The sequence below is a fragment of the Canis aureus genome, chromosome 25, assembly GCF_053574225.1.
Source record: "Canis aureus isolate CA01 chromosome 25, VMU_Caureus_v.1.0, whole genome shotgun sequence".
Taxonomy (NCBI): Eukaryota; Metazoa; Chordata; class Mammalia; order Carnivora; family Canidae; genus Canis; species Canis aureus.
This window is the reverse complement of record NC_135635.1, coordinates 41,571,112-41,582,287: the sequence shown is the minus strand read 5'-3', so window position 1 is coordinate 41,582,287 and position 11,176 is coordinate 41,571,112. Positions and strand designations below refer to the sequence as shown.

Genomic DNA, 11,176 nt, shown 5'->3' with positions numbered 1-11,176 from the left:
TTAGTGCAGTGAACGCTGCACTAAGTTCTTTAACATTTGTTACATAAAGAGGCTAAAGTCAGGCTGTGGAAAACTAACTGTAGTCTTGAGCTGATGTAAATTTGAATATTTGTGTATTTGGGTGTAATGGTGATGTAAATGTGTCATGGACATCTTTGCTTCTTGTGTTTTGGTAGTTGGTCAGGTAGAGATTAAAGGAGGAATTCTGGGGGCATCAGCCTCAAAGAGAAGACAGAGGTCCATTATATTGGTGTCCTGCTTTTATAAAGGCTCACAGGGCAGTAACACTGTGTTTGGGGCAAGTACATAGTATCTGGTTCACTGGGATACCAATGTGGTTACATCTGTGGATATTTTCTAAATATGAAATTCTCTCCTTAAAACACTTTTGAGCTGGAATGATCAGAAATTCAACATTGATTTAAAAAAAAATTCTCCTTGTTTTCAGTAATTTTGTCTGAATTAACCAAAATTGCTGAGTCCATGGGCAGCCCTGGTGGCGCAGTGATTTAGTGGTTTAGTGCCGCCTGCAGGGCATGATCCTGGAGACCCTGGATCGAGTCCCACGTCAGGCTCTCTGTATGATGCCTGCTTATCGTGTCTCTCTCTCTCTCTCTCTGTCTCTATGAAAAAATAAAATCTTTAAAAAAAAATTGCTGAGTCCATTTATGAATGGCAAAGAAAGAATAATTTAAAATTCTGATACTCTTTTTCAGAGCAATATTGCTGTCTGGATTTTCACAATGCTGCCCTCCCATAACCCCTTTCATGATCACATTCTGACATGTTTTCATGTAGTAATACAGAAAGGAACAGCTAAGAGAAGCTGAGATAACTTTATTTTTCTTTTAAACAGAAGAAAGAAAACACATGGGGTTACACTTTTATAAATATCTATAAATATTGAGCGATAGGCAGATTTTCCAAATAAATAAATAAATATTGCCACATGCTAAGGACCGTAGGAAATTGTGGGAACTACCTTGGCTCTGCCAAAGGAAGAACCCCTAACAAATGGCATTGGGTTTGTAAGATTACAACCAGTTTTCTACCAAAGTCCTTTTGGGATGTTACATCTAGTTATCAGTATGGGGGAGCTTCCAGTAGCTTTTAAACAGTATAATATCTTCAACGGGAAGTGAAAACTACCGAGAAAATACTTGCCATGCACTGCTATATAGTAGTATACATAGTTTTAGTGTTCCCAAATAGGAACCAGTCCTGCAAGTTCAGCTTAAAACCATCAGGTGAAGACAGCTGTCCAATGTTCCGTAAGTAAACATGGACCCGTTTCTAAGGCTGGGTGCCTGACAGCAGTGGGAAAAAAACAAGTGGACTTTGAAGAAGCTGTTATTTAAATCTACTTTGCTCATTAGCATTTTGCTCTGTAGGTGGCCATCTCAATAGAGGTAGGAACCGGGGACTCCCTTATAGAAAGACTCCAAGTCAGGTGGGAAGGCTAGGGAGGGGGAGGCTGAGCATCAGGCCCACCTGTCATGTTGGTAAGTGAGGTTTGGTTTTCCTGGGACTGAAAGCTGTCTTCGTGTAAGGCCCCCAGAATTTGCAAGTGGACAGAGACCCAAACATGTCAGCCCAGGCGTGTTTAGCCACCTCTGTAGCCAGTGCTGCAGAGCAGGGAGGAGAACATGGTGAACAGCTGGCAGTGCTGTCTTCGTGTAACTCTTACACTTTGGCCCCCTGGGGATTGGGCTGCTTTCCCCCTGAGTCCGTGATGCCACCTCACTTAGATTGAAGGACACAATCTGCCAGTCCACGGAAAACGGAACCCAGAGCAGCCCGGTTGGTTCAAGACTCCCTTCCTGTAACAATTTTGGAATTCATCCCAAATACAGTACTACTTAGGCTGGAAGTAGGCTTCATCAAATGCCTCCAAGGGGAGTTTGAATTTATTTCCATTTCAAATATTTATTTCCATTTCCTGGTGGGGGGGGGTGTTTCATGAGCCTCTGCCAAAGCTCTTCCTCAGGCCAAATTCACTAAAGCCAAAGTCGGGGGCCCATAGACAGGGTTATATCCTGGACTGCTTGGAAACAGGCAGGGTCATTCTCAGCCCTCCTGCTGCTCTGGCTGCATAGAAGAGGAGAGAGCATGGCAAGCAGTGCCCACCCTGTCCGGAGGTTGAATTTTCTAGCTTGACTTCTTGCCTCCCTTGTCGTAGCATTCTAGTTCATTTTGACCAGCTTACTACCAATCTTTTGGACAGCTCTGCTCCAGATGCTCAGGGAAGAGCAAAGCCTTGAGATTGGGGTTTTTATCAGTTTGCCCAATTCAGCTATTAATGCCCTAAGTCGAGGTTTGCAAACTCGAATGCCAACAGGGTCCAGGCAGGTAACACAGATGTGAGGGGCAGTGGAGAGGCTACTGGTGTTTGCTCTTCCTTTCACCTTGGAAATGGTGGACTCGCTAAGCCGTTGCTTGGTTTTTAATACTAGGCTGATGAGGAGAGGCCTAGGGAAGGAAGAGGCACTTCCCCGGGGTTAGGGGGAAGGTGGCGGTGGCAGTGGGAGTCCCCGTCTCCAACGAGGGCGAAACTGCTAGTGTGTCGTTCTGGGCCTCGCGATTCGGAAGAGTGGCACAGGTGGGGTGGGGAAAGCTCCGAAATGGCCACTGCTGGAGCCTCGAAGGTACATTCTCAGGGGACCTCCTGGCGGGCGATGGGGAGGGAAGCCGCCCCTTGCCCAAGCGCCCGCCTTCCCTTCCCGGGACTGCAGAGGGCGCAGGGCCCGGGAAGGCAGGCCCTTTTCCGAGAGGTGCTCAGACAGGATCCCCTTGGGCTTTCCCTAGATGGGCGTGGGGAAGGCGCGGCACCTGTCCACGCCCACCCCGCCGGCGCGCGCGTTGGCCCTGTGGCCCCTGAGCACCCCGAGCGGGTCGCTGGCCGGCGCGCCGGGGTCCTCGGCGCTCGGGAGCTCCTGCGAGCAGGAGGCCGGGGCGGGGGCCAAGCGCGGCCTGGGCTTCAGCACGTTCAGCGGGTCGCGCTCCGGGGCCTCGGCGCTGCGCGTGTGCCGCCGCGGCCTGGGCGTGTGGAAGTGCACGAGGGGGATCTCGTTCCTCCGGGACAGGAACTGCGAGTAGGGCGGCGGGTTGGTGCCGGGCAGGAAGGCCCTCTTGGCCTGGCCCAGGCTGACGAGGAAGCGGTGCTGCGGGGAGTGGTACACGTCGTAGCCGTTCTCCAGCGTCCGCTGTCGGAACCGGCAGCTCTCCGGGCTGAAGAGGTGCTGAAAGGGGGAGCGCAGCGTGGGCCGGCGGCCCCGGGCCCCGAACCCCGGGCGGGGCGGGGGGGGGGGCTGGCCCGGCTGCGCCCCCGGACTCCACGGGAGGCCGCCTCTGCCCCTCGCGCCCTCCTGGGGGCAGTGACCTGACCCGCGCCCTCGCCCTCCTGCCCCCATCGCACCCGACCCCGGCCCGGCCCGGCCCGAGACCCCGCCGCCCTGCCCTTGGGCGGCCCCGCCAGGCTGCCTCTGGGTCCAGCTTCTGGAGGGGGGGCTCATGACTTCATTCACTGCCTTTGCCCCCTCCCTTGGCTGAAGGTTGGCTTGGGTGGACCTTACCTGGAGAAAGGAGGAGGGATGGGGCTTGAGGGTACTCAGATCAGAGACCATATCCTTTGGGATTTAGGGCGGGGAACTCGGTGTGAGCCCTCACCCTGCCACTAACTAGTACTGGGTTTTATTGAACACCTGCTAGGACCTTCACGTGTTGTTTCCTTCAAAACCTCAAACTTCCCGGAGTGCTTTACAGATGAGGACTATCTATCTGCCTAAATGTGGTCCACAGATACTTTAGTGTAATGCCTATATTTGTTCCACAGAGGGTTGTCTACTCGAGGCCAGATACTGTCCTAGGTGCTGGGACACAACAGCAAGCCAAAAAGGAAGTCATTGCTGTCATGGTATTCTTGGTCTGTCTGGTGGTGAGAGGCTCCTGAGATGAGCAGTCCCACTACTGCATGATCTCAAAATTCTTTAGAATATGCCTGCAACCTGTCGTTTGGGAAATCCTTTGCTCACCAGCCTGAATGACCAGCGACCACAGTTGGGGACAGAGATCATTCAGGAGAGATCTTTAACTGGAGGGAGATCCCACGTTACTTTTTCCAGGTGGGGAGACCAAAGTGGAGAGAAGTGAGGGGACCAGCACAAGGTCAAGAAGGTCTAGTAAAAGAATCAGGAAGACACCGACCGATGGCTTCTCCCTAGGGGACCTACATACAAGGTGCTGTGTAGATACACAAATGGGTTCCCATAGGCAGTCAGACTAGAGGTGAAGAGCCCAGGCTCCAGAACCAGACTACTTGGGTTCAGACCCCAGCTGTATAAACCTGAGCATCTATTACTTAGATTAACTAAATCACTCAGTGAAAACATCACCAAGCACTGCCAATGGAACCTTTGTATAATTTCATGTTCTGGCAAAGAAATGAATTATCTTTAAATGGTGACCAGCACAAAAAAGAAACTCACTGATCCAAAGATGTTGCCTCTGAAGTCCATACAGAGGTACCTCCTACTCATCACACCTGTTATCACCACAAAGCCGGCATCCTCTGACCGGATCATCAAGGCACCTATGGAGAAAATCTTCCAGGTCAAAAACTGGTTGCACATCCAAGTCCTATCTTTGAGCACTTCCTGAAAATTCACCTCCCCTGATTGATTTTAAAGGCAGTGATGATTTGGCTTCACCCTCCCTTGTACTTACTTGTTCAGCTTCCTTTCTTCTGATTGTGCCCTCTAAACTCCCACTCCCACTCTCCTCCATCCTCCATTTGCCTCCTACTTCCTCCTCTTGTTTGTATGAAGCACTCTGAACTCCCAGCATTCTTTCTCCTGTGCTGGACACATGTTCCTCTCTCAGCCTGCACTGTCTTTACTTCCACCGTTGCCTAGCTAATACCTCCTAATGTTTGCGGTTGATCATCACGTTCTCCCAAGCCCCCTCGGCTTTTGTAGTTTTCAAATCTACACCAAGAGATGTCTTTCGAGGGTCCGGCTTGCATATATAGAACCTAATGCTCCACTCGGATATCTGTATAATAGTCAGTTATCCATCACCCAACACCCATTTTGTATCAAGAACCATGTTACAATTGATCTTCCCCTCCCTTCTCTGTTTATTGAAGTCTCTCATCCTTCAAGGCTACGCTCACTTTCTTTGAAGACTTTCCTAATCTCCATAATCAGAACTAATGCTCTCACCTTTATTACAGCATGCATTTCATTCACCTTGCCTTAACTAAGTTTACATTATCTAGCGCCTCTTCTAGAGTGAGCTGCTTAGGAGCAGAGGGTTTATTTTTCTGTGTAGAATAGATACCATGGATGCACAGAATTTCTTCTTGGATCTTCCATTGCTGCTCTTTGTCCTTTCCTTGTTCGATGGTGTCCCCTCCAGTGTGGTCCCTCATGGTCTTTCAGTGTCCCCATTCAACAACCAGTCTCCAACAAGGGCCTAAAATCCACACATACTACCTACACTTGAAATAATTAATAACTGCCTGCCTTCATGGGGACCTAGCACTTTTAACAATTGCAATGCATTGTACCAAGGACTAGAGTCTAAAGCTTTCTGTTTTGTGGCAAGAGTATCATTCAGCAAGAGTTCCACCCCAAATGTTGTTTAATCACCTGACATTTTCTGCTAAAAATAATTTCATATTTATTTATTTATTTAAATACACAGAGAGGAGAGAGAGAGAGAGGCAGAGACACAGGCAGAGGGAGAAGCAGACTCCATGCAGGGAGCCTGATGTGGGACTCGATCCCAGGTCTCCAGGATCATGCCCCGGGCTGTAGGGCCACTGAGCCACCGGGGCTGCCCTAAAACTCATTTCTTTAAGTCTTTGGAATCACTTGCATTCACTTACCCCAGAATTTCCATGTGTATCTCCTTTGGCCTCACAGCCCCGGCAGGTGTTCAAATTTCTATTCTAGCAATGTAGTGTGGAGAGGTTGTAAATGCCCAGCACTGTGTCCAGGAAGTGGGGGAGCCTCATGGGATGACTTATACCTGTCTCCCCCTTTTACCCTGTGTAGGCTCTGAGGAGAGTACCAGACAATACTTAGACACTAGCTTCATAGGGACTGAAATTGGAATGATGTGAGACAGAGGGAATGAGGGTGGGAGCAAGCCAGAAAGAAGAGAAAGCAAGAAGGCCAAGGAGAAACATTCATTTGTTCCAAGTTTGACTAAGAGCTAGCCTTAAGGAAAGCTTCTGGAAGTGGGGTGGGGTATAGGAGGCACAGGGGATATTTAAATTACCCTGTAATGAGGTCTACCTATGGGTCTCACATATATGGCTAATTCTATCACAAGCCCTTAGACAAACAAAGGAATGTGTACAAAAAAAAAAGTTTTGTCCTGATGAATTTTCAGTCTAACTGTGGATAAAATTACACTTAGTCATTGTTTTTGAGTGGTTGTGCTTTAGGTATTTTACATTATCTTAAATTTTCAAAACAACTGTGATCTTGTTAATATTATTAGCATCCCAATTTATGTGCAAAGGGAACTAAGGCAGGATTCAAACTCGGGGCAGTGACTCTAACATCCTCTTCCTATGATCCAGCAGTTCGCCTCCAAAAAAAATCATCACCAGCCTGAGGAGACAAATTCAAATGCCAAGATACGCGTTGCAACCCATGAGAACTCCAAATCACTCTGCCCCTGAGCAGGTCAGAGAAGGGACCCTGACCCAGGAACCAGGGGACCTGCTTTCTGATTACTAATGCAATTACTAACTCTGTAGCCTTGGGCAAGTCATTGCTCTCGCCTCGGGTTGCTCAGATGTGTAAAGAGAATGATAGAAGCTGGGCTGCCAACTTTACAGGGTTCCAGTCAGACTCAAATGCAACCTTGGTTGGAAAAGTGACTTTCTTCAAATGTTTTGAGCAAATGGAAGGCATTATGTAGCGCGTGCTGGCCTGCCATTTATGACAGGCCCAGACTTTGTGAGCCATGCGGGCCTCATGCTTGGGGTCATATGGGCAGAGTGCATGCTACATGTGCTCCTGGGCTCCTGGGCTGGGCCCAGTAGAAAACAGCCTGGAGGGGAACAGTGAACAGCTGCTACAAAGGACAAAGACTGGAATCCAACCAACAGGAGCCAAGAGTAAGTGCAGGAAATGTCAGAGACAGATCGCCTTCCCTTGGCTTGTTCAGAAGGCATGTTTTCACAGGTAGCATAGGTTCTAGGGCGGAATCTGGCAGAAGGAAGGCACACACTGGCTGCTGGGCTACAATCTGTTGCAGCAGGTGGCTTCAATGGACTGGCATGTGATCCTGGAGGGAGCATGGGGTTGGGGTCAAGGTGTCCTCTCAGTGACCTTGAGCCAGTGTAGTTCTTTAACCTTTGTTTTTCATATGTAATGGAATCATTTATCACATTTGGTCATCTTAAGGGTGCAATGAGTTAATATTTTTATCCACAATAAAAACACTAAATGCTAGCAATTTGACTATTGCCACCTGCCTCCACTCTGCTATAAAACTTATTTTATAAGCAATTAAAATTATCAGGGCATCTGGGTGACTCAGTTCATTGAACATCCAACTCTTGATTTTGGCTCAGGTCATGATCTCAGGGTCCTGGGATTCCTCCTCAGTGGGAAGGCTGCTTGAGGATTCTCTCCCTTTCCTTCTTCCTCTACCCCTCCCCCCGCCATGCTCGCGCGCTCTCTCTCAAATAAATAAATCTTTTTAAAAAGTAGAAAATTATTGCCTCCATTCTGTTCTCATGACAGTAAATGATAAATGAGGTGATACATGTAAAGTGCTTTGAGCTCCCCAAAAGAAAGAGAATATTTTGCCAGATTAAAGAGCCTGAGAATAATTCCGCTTCAAGTAAAGAAAGCACCAGTGGGGAAAATGGAAGAAGGAAAAATATCAGGATCTTGGAAGTGGTATTAACCACAGGTAATAAGCATCTCTCCTGCTGTTTCTATGAAGCAGGGATGGTGAGAGGGTGGCCTTCTTCGTAGTAGGACAGGAGACACAGATGTCGGAGAGACTCCCTGACATCGGTGCTGTGAGTCCCAAGGGAGGTCATAGGATCTTATAACCAAGTAATTTCACAACAACTGACAACCCATAGATGGTTTGGGCATTCAATTATTAATCAAGAATTTACTAAAGCGCAGTGATCAGATGAACCAGATTGTATCGGAAATGTCTAATTAATTAGGAGGGGGAAAAGCACACACCTTCCATTAGTGTAAAAGCAAATCTTTCACCAGTCTGTGAATTCCTTGTGCTGCTTATCTGTATGCCTCAGTGTTTCCTCTTTCCTTTTTTAGTGACTTTTGACCTTCGTGTATACTTTTATATTAGCAATACACAAAATGACTGATTGAATAAAGGGTTATATAAAATAGGTCAAATAAGAGGCAGCTGGGTGGCGAAGTCAGTTAAGCATCTGCCTTTAGCTCAGGTCATGATCTCAGGGTCTTGAGATTGAGCCCCACAAGGGGCTCCCTGCTCAGCGGGGAGTCTGCTTCTTCCTCTCCCTCTGTTCCTCTGCTGCTCCCCTCCCCTGCTTGTGTTCTCTTTCTCTGTCTCTCTCAAATAAATAAAATCTAAAAAAAAAAAAAAAAAAAAAATAGGACAGGTAAGTCTCCCTCTCCCCACTGTGACCAACTCCCCTCCGCAGGTTTGTGTTAATTTCTAAAGACACAATACTTAGCTACTGTCTACATCTAACAAAACAAAATCATTTCTACCAAAAAACATCTGAAATCAGTTCAACTCATTTTTCATCTTCTCAGTCATTTTAATCACTCCCAACTAGTATCAGTGTATTCTCTGAGCCTTATGCCAGTAGATATTTGAGGGAAAAGTTTTACAAGTCAGGCTGCCTGCTTCATAGGCAGAGCACCACACGCTGTACCACCCACAACTCACCACAGCTGGCTCACACTGTTTATGTCATGCTCCAGAGGACATGTCTTTGAGGGTTCCTTTTGGTGGAAGGTACTGTTAAATATCCATTGAATAAAATGAGCAACACTTTGGATGCATCAAACGTATCCATATTTAGTTCAGATTTGTGTCATTGTCATTGGACTGCAATTTGGTTTCCAAAATCTTGACTCCTGAATCCTACTCTGTCTATCCCCTTGAGTTCTGGAACCTGAATGGTATTTGCAGAGAACTTTGGTCCCTCCTCTCATCTCCTCTCACCATCCACTGAGCACTGGAAGAGATATGCATAGCTGGCTCTGCATGTGCATGTGTATCTTGCAACAGCTTTAAGGACCTTTGATACCCACACAGCAAAGCCACCAAAAATTATCAATTAAGTCTGTACAACAATAAGGGCAAAGCATTATTCCCATAAGGAGTTTCCTTTAATTAAACAGAGACTGTGGTTACTCTTTCATTCCTTTCGTTTGATTGAGATTGAATCAGCTGGCATTCTTCTGTATCCTCAGTGTAATTTTGACACATTCTTCTAAAATAGGAGGCCTTGTCTCTTTCACTACTCATCCCCGTCTCTCCCCAGAACTCCCTATGCATGTGCAAGTGAAGAGGCCCTCATTTGAATCATAGCTAATTGATCAACTGTGGATTGTGGTCTAGCTTGTCACAAACCTAATCTTTAAAATCACTCCAGTAGCTTCATGTTGCCAAGGAGTTCCCAACTAGCTCAATCTGCTACTGAGCAGAACTTTAAGCTCCACAGAAAATAATCAAATAAAATAAAATAAAATAAAATAAAATAAAATAAAATAAAAAGCTCCACAGAGAGGAATCACCAACTGATACCAAGCTGGGTACCTCTTAAAGTCCCCAGCAAACATGTTGGGTGGATAGATGCATGGGTGCATGGATGCATGGATGTCCATGCACTTGGTCAGACCCATCAAGACAGTATAGCTGGACAGCCTGTCTTTCATACATTTTTCCTGAGAAGTTTTAAAAGACCAGAATACTAGAATTTGGAAAGAGCCCCTGAGTTCATCTATTCCAATCCTTGGTCTGATACGGGAATCATTTTTATAACCTCCTCTGTTAGCCGTCTCCAAAGTTTATGAGCCAAACTCAGTGTCAATGACCTATCTAGCTTTTCCCCCTCTCAACTTTTTTGCCTTTGTTTCTGCATATTATTGGACTCTGGATAGGACAAGTCAGAGGGGCTGCTATTGTAGGAAGAGGGATTATAGTTAAGACAAATTATTTTTGTTGGGAGAAACAGGTAAATGCTAATTAGGGAAGTAGCAGAATCTTCTCCCTGGGTTAAACACACATGCACACACGCACACACACACACACACACACACACAAATAATGGCTTCTGGACAAGAAGCTAGGAGGCTAGATTAGTCCTCTGGTCTCGCCCAAAGCCTCCCCAGGTCCCTTGGAGGTGGGTAGACAGAGGAGGTCTCCATCCTTCCCAGCCTGAATGAAGCCCCTACTCACTGTAGATGGTCTGATGAGGTGTGCCATCCACATGGCCGTCCTTGTGGATCTGCAGGTGGTAGCTGTTTCTGGCTGTGGCTGTATACAGGTGGGTTAGGCTACCCCAGCTGGAGCCGAGCAGCGGGGAGGTGTTGGAATAGGCTCTGACTACCCAGCACAGGACAGAGACCAGGAATCCAAGGCGGGTGCCAGACATCACAGCTCTCTGAATGGCTGGCTGGAGTTTGAAACCTGACACTGCCTCCTTGATTCCCCGGCTGTGCCTCACAGGCCTTTTTCTCCTCTTCTTTGTGGGTATCTTGCATGAAAGTCCCAGGCTAGATTCCCTCCTTTTTTCCCTCAGACTTTTAAAGGGTGGCCCTGTGACATCAAACAGGAAAAACTCCACTGTCCACATCCTCTGTGTTGTAACCAGCCCATTGGAAGAGAATGCAGAGCCCTCTTAGGCTCACGGAAGGCACGTCGTTCCAGACACACACACACACACCCCTCAATTTCAGGCCAGCACTCCAAAAAGTGAATAATGTGTGGGCAAAAGTTATCTACAACTCTGGGTTGTCTGTTGACCTGTCCCACTTCCACCAGGAAATGTGAAGGCAGCCAGCAGTTTTGAAAAAAAAAAAAAAAATCCAGCTTCAGTCATGCAGTCAACAGACTCCTGTGCAATTAATCTCCCTTTGAGTCTACTCATTTTGGTTTTCTCCGTCCTTTTAATTCCAATCAGCAACTGTGTATCCAG

The 11,176-nt window shown here is 47.2% G+C and overlaps 1 protein-coding gene across 1 annotated transcript; it reads right to left on the bottom strand.

Annotated features, from left to right (window-relative positions):
* Positions 1-817: 817 nt before the first annotated feature.
* FGF23 (fibroblast growth factor 23) lies at positions 818-10,914 on the bottom strand. The gene is made up of 3 exons (XM_077871402.1): positions 10,438-10,914; positions 4,485-4,588; positions 818-3,239 (listed from the first exon to the last, which is right to left on the bottom strand). Exons 1-3 carry the CDS (start codon positions 10,832-10,834, stop codon positions 2,802-2,804), a joined length of 939 nt encoding a protein of 312 aa, XP_077727528.1. The 5' UTR covers positions 10,835-10,914; the 3' UTR covers positions 818-2,801.
* Positions 10,915-11,176: the final 262 nt, after the last annotated feature.

Bases quoted from the DNA above. Each gene is read 5' to 3' on its own strand.
- FGF23 (XM_077871402.1), bottom strand. From the start codon at position 10,834: ATGTGGACAGTGGAGTTTTTCCTGTTTGATGTCACAGGGCCACCCTTT. The intron at 4,589-10,437 runs GTGAGTAGGGGC...TTTTCTCCATAG, and splicing joins ACCTCATCAGACCATCTACA to GTGCCTTGATGATCCGGTCA. The intron at 3,240-4,484 runs GTGAGTTTCTTT...TCCCCCTTTCAG, and splicing joins GAGGCAACATCTTTGGATCA to CACCTCTTCAGCCCGGAGAG.